This window comes from Heptranchias perlo, chromosome 22 (assembly GCF_035084215.1).
Source record: "Heptranchias perlo isolate sHepPer1 chromosome 22, sHepPer1.hap1, whole genome shotgun sequence".
NCBI lineage: Eukaryota > Metazoa > Chordata > Chondrichthyes > Hexanchiformes > Hexanchidae > Heptranchias > Heptranchias perlo.
This window is the reverse complement of record NC_090346.1, coordinates 7,681,261-7,700,700: the sequence shown is the minus strand read 5'-3', so window position 1 is coordinate 7,700,700 and position 19,440 is coordinate 7,681,261. Positions and strand designations below refer to the sequence as shown.

The following is a 19,440-nucleotide window of genomic DNA, read 5'->3' as shown; positions in this document are numbered from 1 at the left end:
ATACTAATTCAGATTTTATGAATAAATCATACAGACTTACAGTGAAGGAAGAGAATGCAACAAAGTACAATGTAAGTGTTTACAGTTCATACCACACAAGTGTTTTAAGAAGCTGCAGTATAATAACTTCCCAAACAAGTTGTATTGGCTTTCTTGGTGAGAGCACCCCCAGGCATAATTCTTAACAACCCTTACAGATTATCGCTAAAGCAGTACAGATAATGAATTGACATTAGAAGTGTTTGAAGAAGAGCAGGGAGTTCACCTGGAAACTTAAATAGTGCCCAAAGCACAGAGATACTGGACAGCAAACTATCGCAGCAGTCAAGGATAATCCTGTGGTTTTCATGAGTCAGCAGCTAACTGTGGTAATTGAACAAATAACTGTTTGGACTTTGCTGCTAAAAAATATCAGCAAACAAAAAGCAGAAAAAAGGTCACAATGGTTGGAACTTTATCAACACGGCATTACCATCACCTGATCCCCTACCATCAGCATCCTAGGGGTCACCATTGACCAGAAACTCAACTGGACAGGCCACATTAATGCCGTGGCTACTACAGCAAGTTACAGGTTGGGTATTCTGTGGCGAGTGGCTCACCTCCTGACTTCCCAATGCCTCTCCACCACCTATAAGACACAAGTCAGGAGAGTGATGGAATACTCTCCACTTGCCTGGATGAGTGCAGCTCCAACAACACTCAAGAAGCGCGACACCATCCAGGACAAAGCAGCCCGCTTGATCAGCAGCCCATCCGTGATCTTAAACATCCACTCCCTCCACCACCGGCGCACTGTGGCTGCAGTGTGTATTATCTACAGGATGCACTGTAGCAACTCGCCAAGGCTTCTTCGACAGCACCTCCCAAACCCGCAACCTCCTCCTAGACGGACAAGGGCAGAAGCTGCATGGGAACACCATCACCTCCAAGTTCCTCTTCAAGTCACACACCATCCCGACTTGGAAATATATCGCCGTTCCTCCATCGTCACTGGGTCAAAATCCTGGAACTCCTTAGCTAACAGAATTGTGGGAGAACCTTCACCACACAGGCTGCAGCAGTTCAAGAAGGCGGCTCACCACCATCTTCTCAAGGGCAATTAGGGATAGGCAATAAATGCCAGCCTTGCCAGCGACGCCCACATCCCATGAACGAATAAAAAAAACACATGCAGAACTGGCAAAGACAGAAAAAAACAGCTCCTTGTACAGTAGCAAGAAGCCAAAGAGGGGGACAATAAGGTATCAATCAGGCTCGCTTCGAATTATATAAAGGGGGAAAATGAGATACTGAAAACAGGAGAGTGCAAAGGCATATCAGTGGATTAGCTAACCACTGAGTGTTGAGATTTTTATGCAAGAAGAAGAAGACAAGAAGAATCACTCCGATAGACACTCCCGCTCTCCCTGAACAATGGCTTGATCACCCCGTGTTTTGAACCGTATTCCAAAACCGCAGTTGTAAATATTATCTTGCTTATTGTTGTTCGGCAATAGAATAACGTGCTTAGTAATTTTGATACCAGTTTCTGTGGTTATTGTCTCCCCTCAGGGTCAGAACAAGTAACAAGGTTAATTCCCCCAAACATTGGGACAAGAGGTAAAAGTGAAATTTGAACCTTACAGTATTGGTGCCCAATGTGGGGCTTGATGTCGTGAGACACCAATTCACAGTTTGATTGCAATTCAATTGGATGGCTAAGTAGTGGGAACAGAGTCAGATAATTCTCCCATTTAGAGACACAAAAGGACCCAACTCAATCCATAAAGGTAGGGTTGTAATAGTCGGGAAATTGTGTCCTAGTATGGTCGGAGTAAGATGAAAGAAGAGATCCAGAAATATATAGATAAGAAGTTGCCCGAGTGGCAGAAGAAATACTCGGAAGTACACGGCACTGTAGTGCTATTTCTTGCTCGTAGCCAAGTAAGGTCGGAACTGAAAGAAAAGAAAGGCTACAAGGATAATCAGCGGAAAGCAGTATGGCTACGTGCCACTAGAATAAGTTGTACTTGGTTGAAAGAGAGTAATCAGAAACTGGAAGAAAGAGTAAATGAATTAGAAATAAAGGAGAAAGAGGCACAGGTAAAGATAGCGATTTTAGAAGCCATCCTGAAGGAGGCGAGAGGTGAATTAAAGCGAGAGAAAGAGAAGAGAAGGAATATTTCAGTTTGTAAGAGAATCCACAATCTGGAAAGTCATGTAGAATATTACCAATCCCAAAAAGCTGAGGAAAGGAAGTGTAGAGGAGAAATTGAGGATGTCAATCGGGAAACCAAGATCAGGTGTTCCCAAATAGAACAACAGGATAATGATTTGTGAGCCACCATAAAGATGCAGGCAGCAATGGCCTGGGAGGACGAAAAGGGAGACTCAGTGTCCCATGTCAAATGGCAAGAAGAAATACAATGGCTCCAAGAGCAGTTGGCAGTCAAGAGAGGGCTAATTTGTACGATGATACAAGGAGGTGATGATGAGGACAATGTAGATTGGGAAGGTTTAGATGAGGATTGCGAAATGGGACTCACAGATCTCAGAGGCAGGTTTAGCCAAACCCTAAGTGTGTTACAGAGAGAGAGGCAGTCATAGAGGTTCTGAAAAGTGAACCGAGAAAGGGACTGGGACTGGGACTCTCAACTCATTTTCCAGCCCCCTCCCCCCCACCCCTGTACTCGATGCCTCTATACCCCTTCCTTCTACCAACGCAGGAGAAGTTGAAAAAATGTAAACAGGAGGGCCTGCAAGCTTGAGAAAAGGCCATTCCCACATGGGATTTTAAAATCAGTACTGTACTGTTAAGTAGGGCTAAGTAGGAAAGATCAGAGATTGTCCCTGTCTTTGTTGATATTAGGAGTAATGTAAGCGTTTTAATCGTGTTTTTCATAAGCATATGCTGTCATGGTATTTCTTAATTTTTAAAAATCTATATATGTATATTTTTAAATGAGATGGACGAACTAAAATTCTGAAATAGAAACAGAAATTGCTGGAAAACACTCAGCAGGTCAGGCAGCATCTGTGGAGAGAGAAATAGAGTTAATGGGTATGATTTTTACATGGAGCCGGGAAGGGAGCGGGGGCTAGGATCATCGGACGCGAAACCTGGAAGTAAAGTTGGCGGGTCGCTATCTATGATCGCGACCTTAATGAAGGCTATAAATTTTACTTCCAGGAATCGGAGAGGAGGGAGAAAGAGATCGTGGGCCATGGAGGACTTAGGTGGCGGGGTTGGGGGGGGAGGACATCGTGGGTTGGGAGGTTTTCAAGTCGCCAGACGATCGAAGGACGGGAGGAGTCGGAGGTATGGAGGGGTCTCGGCCATCCTGGGGATCGGACATCGGGGAACGGGGGGTTGGGGTCGGCCGATCGCGGGGGACCAATCACGTCAGGTGAGCTTGTTGGACCTGGATGAAGCACTCCTGCTCCTCCGGGCCCACAAGCAGTGCAATAAAGGCACTCACCTCATGGATCCGGCCTTTCTCGCCTGCTTTCACCTGGCGAGAATTAGAAGCCATAGGAAACCCATTCAGGTACAGTTAAATTTGTTTCACCTTTATAATACACAAAAAATTAAGTGTTTAAAGTACCTAAATTGTCCCTTTAAATAGCGACCCGCCAGTTTTAAGTGGGTTCCAGGTTTCTGTTGTGCAGCTCATCCTAACGCGCCAGGGCCAAACCCGGAAGTGGGCGTGTTGGAGCCGGGATGCGGTCCCCCTCCAAAAATCAACTATTTTTACTGCCCACCCGCGCCAACCCACAATGTTTCAGGTCAATGACCTTTCATAAGAAGTTGATGGTTTCTGTTTGTTTTATCAGATTTTCGATTCTTAAGGATGCAAGTTTTTCAACTTTTGGAAACCTACTTGTATAGTTCTATAGTATACCTTTGGTGCTGCTGCTTAAGGTAGCAATGTTAAAAATTGGGAAAACTTTTGTGATTTCAACCCTTACACCAGCAATCCTATGCTTTCCGAGATCTTTGAGGTATTTGGCACTGCTCACTAGTCTGACAACCTAAATCTTACATTACACTTAAATTATATATAAGGTTCATTTTAATGCTTTCGATTGTGTCTTTCAAAGTGCAAGCAGAACGTTCATGTGCTCAAATGTCTGCAAATATTTTGTATTGACATTACCTCCTTTCTATGCAATGATTCATTGTTATTCTAATTCAACTTTGGTATATTACCTCACAGCTTAACATTAACTCCCTGAGAGGACAGAAGCAGTGTGGCATGACCCTCCTGTAACCCCAGGAATTGTCTGCCATATGGAAAACTATAGAGATGGAAGAAGAAAGGAAGAACGTGCATTTATATAGCACCCTTCAAAACTTCAGGATGTCCCAAAGTGCACCACAACCTGGAAACTAGGTTGGAGCCTTGAAATAAAGACTTTAATGAGGCATTAAAAGACACAGCAGACAATGCAGTGGGCAAAGTTAAACAATATTGTGAAATATGTAATGCTTTGTGATATTTTTACTTTCTTTAAAAATTTGGAAATGAAGATATTTAGGATTGGTTGACTTCATAAGTCTTTAGTAATTTCTCATTAGTTTTCCTTGCTTTTGGTCCACACTGGTCCCTATTTCTTCAGTTTTGATTTGCTGCTGTTGCGTGCCAGCAAAGGTGTGACAATAACAACAATTTGCAATTACATAGCACCTTCAACATGGTAAAACATCCCAAGATGCTTCACAGAAGTGTTATGAGACAAAATTTAAGCCACATAAACAGATATTAGTTCAGGTGGCCAAAAGCTTGGTCAAAGAGGTAGGTTTTAAGGAGCATCATAAAGGAGGAGAGGTAGAGAGGCAGTGAGATTTAGGGAGGGAATTCCAGAGCTTAGGGCCTAGGCAGCTGAAGGCACGGTCACCAATAGTGGAACGATTAAAATCAGGGATGCGCAAGACGCAAGAATTGGAGGAGCGCGAAGATCTCGGAGGGTTGTAGGGCTGGAGGAGGTTATAGAGATAGGGAAGGCCGAGGCCATGGAGGGATTTGAACACAAGGATGTAAATATGACAAACAGGAAGTGCGGGGTATATATTATGGATTACTGGTGGATCTCCTTTGGTATTGCTCATAGTCCTGCATTACAATGGTTGTTGTCCACCTACCAAAAAGCACCACTGGGAGGTGAAGGAGATGAGTCAACATAATACCACCAAGAGTCGGCTAAAACCAGATTAAATTCTGCACCTTTCAACTGTCCCACCTTTGCCTGCTGCCTTAATGACCTCAGCTGGCTTATTAGTAGTTCTGGACATGAACTTAATTCGGGCCCAGAGTGCAGAGATGCTGGATAGGAAACTATAACAGCAGTCTGGATGATAAGATGACAGATGCCCTTTTCATCCAGTTCCTTGTTACCTGCCTGGATCAGAGGGATGTGGGTGTTTTCAATGGTGAAATCTTGGGAAATATAATCAATTTCTCAGCACATGCCTCCTGTTCATGTGTTCCAACAGACGTGTTTACATACTGAGCCAGTGGCTCCAATCCGCAGGAACAGCAAGGAACTTGCCTGCTCCTGTCCCTGAGTTTGTTGCAGCGAAAATAATCATAAGAAATGCCTGTAAAGCTAACTTTTTCATTGTCCATTTTAATCAACTTTACTGAAACTTAGAGTAACGTGAATATTTCTTAAGTGCTGGAATTCAGACTTTTTCCACTTCCCAAATTCACAGAGATCTCCATTCGTAGTTATATAAATGTCATTAATCCTGTAGCTACAAATAATACAACCCAGCAATCCTGTACTGTGAGATCGTTGAGGTGTTTGGTACTGCTCACTAATCTGACAACCTAAAGTTTTGCGTTACATGTAAATTATGTAAAGGTTCCTTTTAATGCTTTCGATTGTGCCTTTCAAATTGCAATCAGAAAGTCCTGTGCTCAAATTTCTGCAAGTAATTTGGATTTGCAATACGTCTTTCTAAACAATGATTCACTGTTATTCTAAGTCAATCTTTGGTAAGTATATGTACCTCAGCTTAACATTAACTCCTTGGCACGAGAGCCATAGTGTGGCATGACCCTCCTGTAACCCCAGGAAGTGTGTGCCATATATAAAAACGATAGAGATGGCAGAAGAAAGAACTTGCATTTATGTAACATTTACAGTTTTGATTTGCTGCTGTTTGCATGATAGGAAGAGTGTGACAATAGGAAGTAAACATGACAAACGTGAAGTGCGGGATAATAGAAGGCATTTAATATATTCGGGATTACATAAGAGAATATAAGAACATAAGAAATAGGAGCAGGAGTAGGCCATACAGCCCCTCGATCTTCAACCTCCACCACTTACCTGCCCGACCCCCAGATCCCCTGCTTCCCCTAGAGTCCAAAAATCTATCTATCTCAGCCTTGAATATACCCAATGACTCAGCATCCACAGCCCTCTGGGGTAGAGAATTCCAAAGATTCATAACCCTCTGAGTGAAGAAATTCCTCCTCATCTCAGTCTTAAATGGCTGACCCCTTATCCTGTGACTATGCCCTCTAGATCTACACTCTCCAGCCAGGGGAAACAGCCTCTCAGCATCTACCCTGTCAAGCCCTCTCAGAATCTTATAGGTTTCAATGAGATCATCTCTCATTCTTCTAAACTCCAGAGAGCTTAGGCCCATTCTACTCAACCTCTCCTCATAGGACAACCCCCCCATCCCAGGAATTAATCTAGTGAACCTTCGTTGCACCGTCTCTAAAGCAAGTATATCCTTCCTTAGATAAGGAGACCAAAACTGTACGCATTACTGGTTGCTCTCCTTTGGTATTGCTCACAGTTCTGTGCTACAGCATGTTGCATAAAATGTATTATCAGGACCACTGATTTACGGTTATGAAAAAGTCCAATTCCATTTTTACTACATGGCATTCTAGAACTCTGTGTTTGGGAATTGGATGTCATAACTCTGTCCGTTTTTCAGTGAAAACTTGATTATTATTAGATGTTCCTTTACCTATCGTTTGCCTTTTTATCTCTAACCTTTTTTTAAAATCCAGTACATGTAGAATATAGTGGTGTTTGCTCCCAAATGCAGTATTATGGTGTTACATGGCCCAAGAGGGGATCTCAAAGGTAGTGAATGGAAAATAAAGAGGCATCTGTTCCAATTATTGATTCATAGCAGCAGTGGGAGCCTTGGTGACTATCAGCTTCAGGCTGGACACGGTCCTTCAGGAAGAGCACTTTGGTCTTTCCAGTCTTCACCGACAGCATAGTCTCAATCCAGGTTAAGCTTGTGGTGCATGACATGCGTCCAGTTCTCATTCATAGTTCAGAATTCCCAGGCATGCAACAGAGGGCTTCCACCAGCCTAAGTATGATACCAAGGACCAAGCTCTGGCAAAAAATCGAAGTGGCTGAAGGGAGCGAGGGCTCCAGCCCACACTGACCTGCTACTAGGTAGCTCAGAGTCACTGGACATGCCTCTTTGCCAAAGACTGTGACGTAAGGATGTGGATAAAACAGTTTATGATGATTAAGCCCGGTACGTGGCACTTGACATAGTCATCTAGAGCATCAAGGTGGCCGGTACAATGCAAGCTGCCTTGTGCAGGTTCTTCCATCACGCTGAAGGCAGATGTTTGCCATGCAGCGGATAGAGGAAACCCTGAGACATGGGATAACTGCTGCTGGAAGGTGTTATTTGGAGACTAGGTAGAAGAGCACACCCTCAAATATCCAGGGGATCTCTACCTACCAGATTGGGTTGCTGAAAGCTCCACATCTCTAACTGGTAGAACCAGTCCATGTTGTGATCAGGAGTATAGTGGCAACACTGTCACATACTTTATGCTGCATTGTGAGGAGGTCCTGGTACCTGCTGTCCATCTATTGAAGACTCCAACCATTCTTGTCATTTGTCTAACAACCAACAGTGAGTATTCTCTTTGGGGTAGGTGGAAAACTTCTATGGCAGACTCGAATATGTCATACCTAAAACAAGGAGCACTAACAGGGCACTGTTAATGGCTGACCAGTCATCCTGGCTAAGTAATGAAACCAGGATGGGTGGACTTATAATTCTTCCCATTTGTGTCCAAATAATCTTAAAAGCCAATGCTGTAACAGCTAGGCTGGTTCTAACTGGATAAGCAGTGGGAAGCTTACCAAAGCTAAACCAAAGGACAACAGTAAATAGGTAAATATATAAATGATTAGAGTAATTAGTTAGATCTAAGGTGAAAAAAATTAAAATTAACTAAGTAGAGGATACCAACATTAAAGAAAAATCTAGTATACATAAGTAAGCTTAGCTGGTTAAACTTCTTGTTTACACTTGGGGGTCCCTAAGATTTGCCTCTGCCAACCTGCGCCCAAGCTCTCAGGACATTGGTAAGCTGAGCGTGTCCCTATGGGGAGAGTGTGATTACTTTGTATCGGAAAACAGAGATTCTGTGGCTGGCTCAGTATTTAGGTTCAGAGACTGTTAAACAACTTGATGGATTTTCACACACGTCAGGTATCTATCTGATCAACAAATAACCCGGAATAAACAGGAAGACGGGTTGGGGAAGGACTCGTAGGGTTTAGCAGCTGCTATGGGGCGCTTGTCATTTCAGGCTGCTGGTTAACTTCTGGGCATTTCCTGGCGTGTTTTACCTCTCTGGAAAGTTAAGTTTGTCTGGGAAGAATAAGATTATGCTGGTGTTGCACTGTTGTTGGCTGCCTCATAAATACTTTGACTGCAGTCATGGATGGTCTCATAGGGCTGCCTTCGGGTTGAGGGGGAGCAGCAAGGAAGAGAGCAGAGAGCAGGAGCCCCGACTACAAGAGCGAGGAGGAGCAGGAGGAGGGCACCGCACAGGAGGCCATATCCACAGCAGGTATTCAGGGAGCACTTCTCCTACCTTCAATTCACCAAGACGCAATGTCTGAGGCGCCTTCACTTCACCAAGGAGGCTGTCACCGAGCTATGTCACCTGCTGCAGCCACAACTCGTCCTCGCACCAAGGCATGGTCAGCACTGCCTATGGCTGTTAAGGTCACCGTGGCCCTTAATTTTTATGATAAGGGTTCCTTTCAGGCTGCAGCAGGTGACAACAGCGACATATCCCAGTTCGCAGTCCACTGCTCTAAAAGGGAAGCCATCAAGGCACTCAACACCAGGAGGAACATTTACATCTCCTTCCCTATGGACAGAGTGAAGTAGGACGAGAGTGCACTAGGCTTCACCCGCATGGCAGGCTTCCTCAGGGTACAAGGTGCTATAGACTGCACCCATTTTGCCTTGCGGGCCTGTTTTCAAGCGTGATTGAATTTCTAGGCCATGCTCTTTTAGTTATCTGTTTAAATTCTAGCTATTTTTAAGTTATGCTGGTTTCTTTACCAGGGCACTCTTGAGCTAGCTGCTGTTCAAACACTTGCCATCAGGTAGTTTTGCTAACCTGGAGCTCCTGGGCCAATTCCCTACCCTATGCTGTACTTAGACCCTGGGACTGGTTCTGTGCTTTACTTAGTACCTGGGACTGGTTCTGTGCTGTACTTAGAACCTGGGACTAGTTCTGTGCTGTACTTAGAACCTGGGACTGGTTCTGTGCTGTACTTAGAACCTGGGACTGGTTCTGTGCTGTACTTAGAACCTGGGACTGGTTCTGTGCTGTACTTAGACCCTGGGACTGGTTCTGTGCTGTACTTAGAACCTGGGACTGGTTCTGTGCTGTACTTAGAACCTGCCAAGCCAAAGAAATCAAACCATGAAGTCACAAACTAATATTTCTTTATTAATTCACTAAGGATATTAATGCAGTTAGAATAATACAATTAATAACATCGTAATGTTAAACAGCAAGATCAACAAGATACAGATTAATTGGTGGAATTAATATGTAAAGATACAAAGACAGTTCAAGTATATCATAGGAACTCAGCATTGTCGGGCTCTATTTATTACAAGTTGATATTATACTCAATGTCCAAGACTGAAAAAGTTAACAAGGTCAGTTTAGACTTTGTGTTTTTTTCGGGATGTGGGCATCGCTGGCAAGGCTGGTATAACTAACCTTGCCTCTGTACTCAGATACTTAATTATTATACACACAAGTCATGGTTGCCTCAGGGAAAACCAATGTTGGTGCAGGGACCTGAAGCAGGTGTTAGGCCACTTATTTGCATATGCAAAGGGACTAATGCATCTTCAGGCATGGGTAAAGGACGCCTCTTGCTTGTCCTCACCCAATATGGCGGGTGGCGTTCTCCCGATTGGAAGTGCGCGCGCGCTTCCTGCCCGCCATTCTGGGGCCATAGGAGGCCGCGTAGTGCCTGGAAAACGGGCGCTATGTGGTCCAATTTAACACCGCTGAATTATCTGCTTATCTTTGGCTCATGGAGTTCTTAAATGTCTATGATCTCCTGTAATTTTCCTCTGGCTTTGTTTCTTGATCTTTTCCTTCTTATACTTTTTTTCTGCTAAACAGAGTGATGACAGGAATTAGGTGAGAGTGGGAATTCGGTGCAGAGGGGGACGGAGGTGCTCAGTAATTTAAACCAAAGGGCAACAGTAAATAGGTAAATATATAAATGATTAGAGTAATTAATTAGATCTAAGGGGAAAAAAAATAAAATTAACTAAGTAGAGGATACCAACATTAAAGATTAATCTAGTATATATAAATAATAAATAGGAGTAAGGGGATACTAAACTAAAAACATATATATAAAGCATAAGAGACATATATATAAAACTTAAGTTTTAAGCAAAATGGTGAGACCGCTGAGACCCGCTGCCTGCAATTCCTGTGCCATGTGGGAACTCCAGAACACTTCATGTGTCCTGGATAACCACGTATGCAGGAAGTGCCTCCAGTTCCTTGAGCTCCAACTCAGGGTTTCTCATCTTGAGGAGTGGTTGGAGTCACTGTGGAGTCTGAGAATTTCCTAAAGCACGCATCCCAGGAGGTGGTCACCCCGCAGCTACAGAGAGTTCAGGAGGATAGTATCTGGGTGGCACTCACAAACTGGTTTTCAATGCTGAGTACTGGTGAGGGTGATGACACCTTGGGGGAGTGCAGTTTAGAGCACATCAACGGCACTGTGGCTCAAACAAGGAGAGGAATGGGTACTTAACATTCCTGGCTACAATGTTTTTTAGTTTAGTATTCAGGAAAGATAGGGAAGATAAAAAAGAGGGGGATGACAATATTGATCAAAGATACTGTTACAGTACGAGAAAGGGATGATGTACTTGAGGGTTCAGAGACAGAATCTATCTGGTATGTTTCCAGTCCAACAAGGAAGGAAGCAGTGCCGGATCTAGTTCTGGAATAAAGTGGGGCAAGTGGAGCATGTTTCAATGGGAGAGCATTTGGGAAACGATAATCACAAGGTTTAAAGTAGTTATGGAAAAGGACAAGGAAAAATCAAACGTGAAAATACTCAACTGGAGGAGAGCTCATTTCAGTGAGTTGACAAGGGTGGATTGGAATTAAAGATTGGCAGGTAAAGCAGTAAATGAACCTTCAAAGAGGAGATAGTTCAGGTACATGCTAGGCACATTCCCATGAGGGGGAAAGGAAGGGCATCCAAAGCTAGAGCTCCCTGGATGACTAAAGATTTGGAGATGAAAATGAAACAAAAAAAGGCGGCTTATGATAAGTGTTGGCTTCATAATTCATAGATCATAGAATCATAGAATCATAGAAGTTACAACATGGAAACAGGCCCTTCGGCCCAACATGTCCATGTCGCCCAGTTTATACCACTAAGCTAGTCCCAATTGCCTGCACTTGGCCCATATCCCTCGATACCCATCTTCCCCATGTAACTGTCCAAATGCTTTTTAAAAGACAAAATTGTACCCGCCTCTACTACTGCCTCTGGCAGCTCGTTCCAGACACTCACCACCCTTTGAGTGAAAAAATTGCCCCTCTGGATCCTTTTGTATCTCTCCCCTCTCACCTTAAATCTGTGCCCCCTCGTTATAGACTCCCCTACCTTTGGGAAAAGATTTTGACTATCGACCTTATCTATGCCCCTCATTATTTTATAGACTTCTATAAGATCACCCCTTAACCTCCTACTCTCCAGGGAATAAAGACCCAGTCTGTCTAACCTCTCCCTGTAAGTCAAACCATCAAGTCCCGGTAGCATCCTAGTAAATCTTTTCTGCACTCTTTCTAGTTTAATAATATCCTTTCTATAATAGGGTGACCAGAACTGTACACAGTACTCCAAGTGTGGCCTCACCAATGCCCTGTACAACTTCAACAAGACATCCCAACTCCTGCATTCAATGTTCTGACCAATGAAACCAAGCATGCTGAATGCCTTCTTCACCACCCTATCCACCTGTGACTCCACTTTCAAGGAGCTATGAATCTGTACTCCTAGATCTCTTTGTTCTATAACTCTCCCCAACGCCCTACCATTAACGGAGTAGGTCCTGGCCCGATTCGATCTACCAAAATGCATCACCTCACATTTATCTAAATTAAACTCCATCTGCCATTCATCGGCCCACTGGCCCAATTTATCAAGATCCCGTTGCAATCCTAGATAACCTTCTTCACTGTCCACAATGCCACCAATCTTGGTGTCATCTGCAAACTTACTAACCATGCCTCCTAAATTCTCATCCAAATCATTAATATAAATAACAAATAACAGCGGACCCAGCACCGATCCCTGAGGCACACCGCTGGACACAGGCATCCAGTTTGAAAAACAACCCTCGACAACCACCCTCTGTCTTCTGTCGTCAAGCCAATTTTGTATCCAATTGGCTACCTCACCTTGGATCCCATGAGATTTAACCTTATGTAACAACCTACCATGCGGTACCTTGTCAAATGCTTTGCTGAAGTCCATGTAGACCACGTCTACTGCACAGCCCTCATCTATCTTCTTGGTTACCCCTTCAAAAAACTCAATCAAATTCGTGAGACATGATTTTCCTCTCACAAAACCATGCTGACTGTTCCTAATTAGTCCCTGCCTCTCCAAATGCCTGTAGATCCTGTCCCTCAGAATACCCTCTAACAACTTACCCACTACAGATGTCAGGCTCACTGGTCTGTAGTTCCCAGGCTTTTCCCTGCCGCCCTTCTTAAACAAAGGCACAACATTTGCTACCCTCCAATCTTCAGGCACCTCACCTGTAGCGGTGGATGATTCAAATATCTCTGCTAGGGGACCCGCAATTTCCTCCCTAACCTCCCATAACGTCCTGGGATACATTTCATCAGGTCCCGGAGATTTATCTACCTTGATGCGCGTTAAGACTTCCAGCACCTCCCTCTCTGTAATATGTACACTCCTCAAGACATCACTATTTATTTCCCCAAGTTCCCTAACATCCATGCCTTTCTCAACCGTAAATACCGATGTGAAATATTCATTCAGGATCTCACCCATCTCTTGTGGTTCCGCACATAGATGACCTTGTTGATCCTTAAGAGGCCCTACTCTCTCCCTAGTTACCCTTTTGCCCTTTATGTATTTGTAGAAGCTCTTTGGATTCACCTTTGCCTGATCTGCCAAAGCAATCTCATATCCCCTTTTTGCCCTCCTGATTTCTCTCTTAACTCTACTCCGGCAATCTCTATACTCTTCAAGGGATCCACTTGATCCCAGCTGCCTATGCATGTCATATGCCTCCTTCTTCTTTTTGACTAGTGCCTCAATCTCCCGAGTCATCCAAGGTTCCCTACTTCTACCAGCCTTGCCCTTCACTTTATAAGGAATGTGCTTACCCTGAACCCTGGTTAACACACTTTTGAAAGCCTCCCACTTACCAGACGTCCCTTTGCCTGCCAACAGACTCTCCCAATCAACTTCTGAAAGTTCCTGTCTAATACCATCAAAATTGGCCTTTCCCCAATTTAGAATTTTAACTTTTGGGCCAGACCTATCCTTCTCCATAGCTATCTTAAAACTAATGGAATTATGATCACTGGTCCCAAAGTGATCCCTCACTAACACTTCTGTCACCTGCCCTTCCTTATTTCCCAAGAGGAGGTCAAGTTTTGCCCCCTCTCTAGTCGGGCCATCCACATACTGAATGAGAAATTCCTCCTGAATACACTCAACAAATTTCTCTCCATCCAAGCCCCTAATGCTATGGCTGTCCCAGTCAATGTTGGGAAAGTTAAAGTCCCCTACTATTACCACCCTATTTTTCTTGCAGCTGTCTGTAATCTCCTTACATATTTGCTCCTCAATTTCCCGTTGACTATTTGGGGGTCTGTAGTACAATCCTATCAAAGTGATCTCTCCCTTATTTTCAGTTCTACCCATATAGACTCAGTGTGCGAGCCCTCGGATATATCCCCTCTCACTACTGCCGTGATGTTCTCCCTAATCAAGAACGCAACTCCCCCTCCTCTCTTACCTCCTGCTCTATCTTTCCTATAGCATCAGTTGACAACCAAGCTGAATACAAAAGGTACAGGGGAGAACTGAAAAAGGAAATAAGAGTGGTAAAGAGAGTTTAAGAGAATAGATTAGTGGGTAACATAAAAGGGAACCCAAAAGTCTTTTATAAATATATAAATAGTAAGAGGGTAAGTTAAAGGAAGGGTGGGCCCAATTAGGGACCAAAAAGGAGATCTTCTCGTAGAAGCAGAGTGCGTGGCTGAGGTACTGAATGAATACTTTGCATCTGTCTTCACTAAAGAGGATGCTGCCTATGTTGCAGTAAAGGAGGAGATAGTAGAGAAATTGGATAGGATAAAAATAAAGAGGCACTAAAAGGGTTGGCAGTGCTCAAAGTAGAAAAGTCACCCGGCATGGATGAGATGTATCCTAGGTTGCTAAGGGAAGTACGGGTGGGAATTAAGGAGGCTCTGGCCACAATCTTCCAATCCTCCTTAGATATGGGAGTGGTGCGGGAGGACTGGAGGATTGCAAAGGTTACACCCCGGTTCAAAAAAGGGGAGAGGGATAAACCCGCTAACCACAGGCCAGTCAGCCTAACGTTGGTGGTGGGGAAAGTTTTAGAGATATTAATCCAGGACAAAACTAATTGGCACTTGGAAAAAATATGGGTTAATAAATGAAAGCCAGCATGGATTTGTTAAAGGCAAATAGTGTTTGACTAACTTGATTGAGTCCTTTGATGAAGTAATGGAGAGGGTTGATGAGGGTAGTGCGGTTGATGTGTATATGGACTTTCAAAAGGCATTTGACAAAGTACCACATAATAGATTTATTAGAAAAATTGACGCCCATGAGATTAAAGGGGCAATGGCTGCGTAAATACGAAATTAGTTAAGGGACAGAAAGCAGAGAGTAGTGGTGAACAGTTGTTTTTCAGACTGGAGGGAAGTATGCAGTGGTGTCCCCCAGGGGTCAGTGTTGGGACCACTACTCTTTTTGATTGTTATTAATTACCTGGACTTGGGCATACAAGGCATAATTTCAAAGTTTGCAGATAACATGAAACTTAGAAATGTAGTACAAGTGAAGAGGACGATAACAGACTTCAGGAGGACACAGACAGACTGGTGAAATGGGCAGACACATGGCAGATGAAATTTAATGTAGAGAAGTGTGAAGTGATTCATTTTGGTAGGGAGAATTAGGAGAGACAATATAAACTAAATGGTACAATTTTAAAGGGGGTGCAAAAATAGAGAGACCTGGAAATGTATGTACACATGCCTTTGAAGGTGGCAGGACAAGTTGAGAAGGCTGTTAAAATGGCATACGGGTTCCTTGGCTTTATAAATAGAGGCATAGAGTACAGAAGCAAGGAAGTTATGCTAATCATTTATAAAACAGTGACTGGGCCCCAGCTGAAGTATTGTAACCAATTTTGGGCACCACACTTCAGGAAGTTTGTCAAGGCCTTAGAGATGGTGCAGAGGAGATTTATTAGATTAGTTCCAGAGATGAAAGACTTTAGTTACATGGAGAGACTAGAGAAGCTGGGGTTGTTCTCCTTAGAGCAGAGAAGGTTAAGGGGAAATTTGATAGAGGTGTTCAAAATTATGAAGGGTTTTGACAGAGTAATAAGTAGAAACTGTTTCCAGTGGCAGAAGGGTTGGTAACCAGAGGACACAGATTTAAGGTGATTGGTAAAAGAACCAGAGGTGACATGAGGAAAAAAAAATTAGGCAGCGAGTTGTAATGATCTGGAATGTACTGCCTGAAAGGGTGGTAGACGCTGATTCAATAATAACTTTCAAAAGGGAATTGGATAAATACTTGAAGTGGAAAAATTTGCAGAGCTATGGGGAAAGGGCAGGGGAATGGGACTAACTGGACAGCTATTTCAAAGAGCTGGCACAGACACGATGGGCCGAAAGGCCTTCTTCTATGCTGTATTATTCTATGATTCTCGATTTCTTCTCTCGTGTCAAGAGCACCACCATTTTATACATTTGATTCACAAAGCAAATTGTTTTATTTTCAACCGACCTTTGTGATACATTTGTCACAGGAGTACCTTATTGGTGACAAACGCCCCAGTCTCATAAATCAAGCACTTATAATGAACAAATTCTTAATTGCCCAGGAAATTTAAAAGTGTCAGATTAACCCAATAGCTGCAAAACTGTTTATTTTGCCGGGCCATGTGTACCTGTAGTAAAATATCTCAGGTAAGAATCAGGTCCTCCGGGGTTATTCACGGAGACTCTTTTCATTTTGATGCCCATAATTACGACAGAGGAGCCATGCCAAGGTAAAGGATCATCACTCTTATGGCCATCAAAACACAGGAACATAGGAACAGGAGTTGGCCATTCAGCCCCTCGACCTTGTTCCACCTTTCAATTAGATCATGGATGATTTGTATCTTAACTCCATCTACCCACCCTACTTCCATATCCCTTAATACCATTACCTAACAAAAATCTGTCAATCTTAGTTTTGAAATTTTCAATTGACCCCCAGCCTCAATAGCTTTTTGAAGGAGAGAGTTCCTGATTTCCACTACTCTTTTTTGTGAAGAAGTGCTTCCTGACATCACCTCTGAGTGCCCTGGCTCCCCACCAGAGGAATAATTTCTTTCTATCTACCCTGTCAAATCCTTTAATCATCTTAAAAACCTCAATTAGATCACCCCTTAATCTTCTATACTCGAGGGAATACAAGCCTAGTTTATGCAGACTGTCCTCCTAATTTAAATCTTTTAGCCCCGGTGTCATAATCCATCATTCATCTTTGACCAGGTTGGATGGCTTTTTTTGGTTCTAGACACCACTAATTGGAACCAAAACCTAGCTGCGAGAGATCCTTTTACCCCCCCCCCCTCACAGTGTGCAGGGCTATCTTGAAGTACTCATGATTCTTAGCTTTAATCTTTGTTTTCCCAGAGTTCAGCAGGATTGCCGCTAACAATATTTTAAGATCACCTCTGGGTGTGTTTAGGCCATTTCTCCTATATAATTGTGTGCGCAAATTTTCAAAAGGCATTTGAAAAGGTGACAGAATTAATGCACATGGTCTGTGGCAGCTCATTAATGGAAAGTGGTTGAAGGAAGTGTGACAAAATTGTGTGCTGAGTCTCGTGAAATCGGAGAAGAAAATCTGGTGCATTGTGAAAGGGGCTGTCAATTCGCGACGAACTCTTCCTCCAACTTTGAATCTTTTTTTGGCTTTAATCTAGTCCTTTTTTTTCTTCCTTCCTGAGCACATTTTGACAAGCAATGCTGTTAGCATTTTGTAGGCAAGATAAAGGAAAAGCCCCAATACAGCTATAATGAATACAATTACATCTAGTAAGTAGTACTGAAAGAACGGTAACTCACTGCCTACGGCTCTTAAATGAGCTGCACCTCTGTGTCTTATTGTGTACTCAATCCAGAAAACAGCAAGCTCTTTTGGATTTAGTGGCACATCTCTTTGCAAGGCAGATAAATGCTTCACATTCTCGCGGTAAGAAGGGTTTTCTGTGACAGTCTTCACAGCCTGGAATAAAATTTCTCTCTTTAAATGAGCCAAGTCCAACATGACCACAACTCCTCGGGCTTTGAGACGCAAAAGGTTATCATACTGATCGCCAAAGACTGGGATGCCAACCATAGGGACGCCATGATAGATGGCCTCATAAATCCCATTTTCACCACCATGGGTGATGAAAACTTTTGTTTTTGGGTGACTCAACAAGTCCGTTTGAGGAAGCCAGTTCATTATTTTGGTGTTGTTTCCTAAAGTTGAGGGCACTTCTCCAACATATCGCCAGATCACCTTCTGAGGGAGCTGTGCCAGACCTGCTGCGACTTCAATGGCCAGTGCTGGAGGAAGGAAGCCTACGACACTCCCTAAGGAGAAGATCACTACCCCGTCTTCACCAGAACTGTCCATGAATTGCTGCAGGTCAGGAGAGAGGGGCTTGCCTGGGCTGCACTTAAAACAACCAATGTAGACCACATTCGGCATGGTTGGCCTTGGAAATTCAAAGGTGAAGTCAACCTTCATTAAGAAGATATCTGCCTTTTGATATAGTTCTTTAATTGTAATATCACTTTTGAGATAGAGCTGACACAGTTTATTGTATGCTGGGTATATATAGAAGTTGCTCATGAAGTCAGACAGACCATATATAAAAACATTCTTCAATCTGTCTAGAAACACCATTCTGTCCGTTAAACGTGAATTTAGCACAGGGATGTAGGAAAGTGGAGATGGGGCTATAGTAAAGTGAAGGTCTCCAGTTATCATCCATTTGCCAAAAACCACTATTGGGAGGTCAAGGAAATGAGCCAACATGACGCCACGTGCATTATAAGCGTCGGCTAAAACCAGATCAAAATCTGCACCTTTCAAACGCCCCAGTAGTGCAGGATCCTCGAACATTGCCTTAATGGCCGGAATCGTCACAGCATTAGTTTTGGAAAATAAGGTGAAGAGCCCCCAAACAGCTGAGATGCTGGACAGGAAACTATCCTCAGTGTCGACTGAGTTGAAGATTAAGTCACGGATTTCTCCTTCGGTGAGTGTTTTACCTGCAGGAATGTGTACGGTTTCGATGGTGAAATGGTGGGAGGTTTCCTCCACACTCCTGGAGTTGCTGCTCCTCAGCACTGTCACCTCATGCTTCCTCTCCACCAGTTCCAAGAGCAGGGGTTTCATACTGAGCCAGTGGCTCCAATCCGTGGGGGCAGCGAGGATCTTGGCTGCTCCCGCGCCGGAGTTCCTTGCAAAAAATAACATCAGAGAATACAGCAGAAATGCCTGAAAAGCTGCTGTACTTTTCATTGTCATTTTCAGTTACGAATCTTAAGCAGTAACTAACACTGTCGCTTCTCTTTGCCGAGACTCGCACTCTTTAGGTTTCCAATTACACGCCAGTTATCACCACCATATAGACAATCATTCATGAACTACTTTTGAATAAATACACTTACAATATACAACTACAAGCTCGTCTGTTGAAAGGATTGAAGCAAACGCCAGCAATCTGTTAGATATTAAATTCCCTACATGGAGAAGGCATTTGCCCAGAAGCTGGCTCTTAAAGGGGATGTCTCATTGTACTGC

General features: G+C 43.5%; 1 protein-coding gene across 1 annotated transcript; it reads right to left on the bottom strand.

Annotated features, from left to right (window-relative positions):
• Nucleotides 1–14,638: 14,638 nt before the first annotated feature.
• Nucleotides 14,639–19,081, bottom strand: LOC137340856 (UDP-glucuronosyltransferase 2C1-like). The gene is made up of 2 exons (XM_068003663.1): nt 17,653–19,081; nt 14,639–15,455 (listed from the first exon to the last, which is right to left on the bottom strand). Exons 1-2 carry the CDS (start codon nt 19,030–19,032, stop codon nt 15,342–15,344), a joined length of 1,494 nt encoding a protein of 497 aa, XP_067859764.1. The 5' UTR covers nt 19,033–19,081; the 3' UTR covers nt 14,639–15,341.
• Nucleotides 19,082–19,440: the final 359 nt, after the last annotated feature.

Coding starts and splice junctions, on each gene's coding strand:
- LOC137340856 (XM_068003663.1), bottom strand. CDS start 19,032: ATGAAACCCCTGCTCTTGGAACTGGTGGAGAGGAAGCATGAGGTGACA. Junction 15,456..17,652: donor TAATTGTATTCATTATAGCT/GTATTGGGGCTT, acceptor CCATTTCACCAG/TCTGTCTGTGTCCTCCTGAA.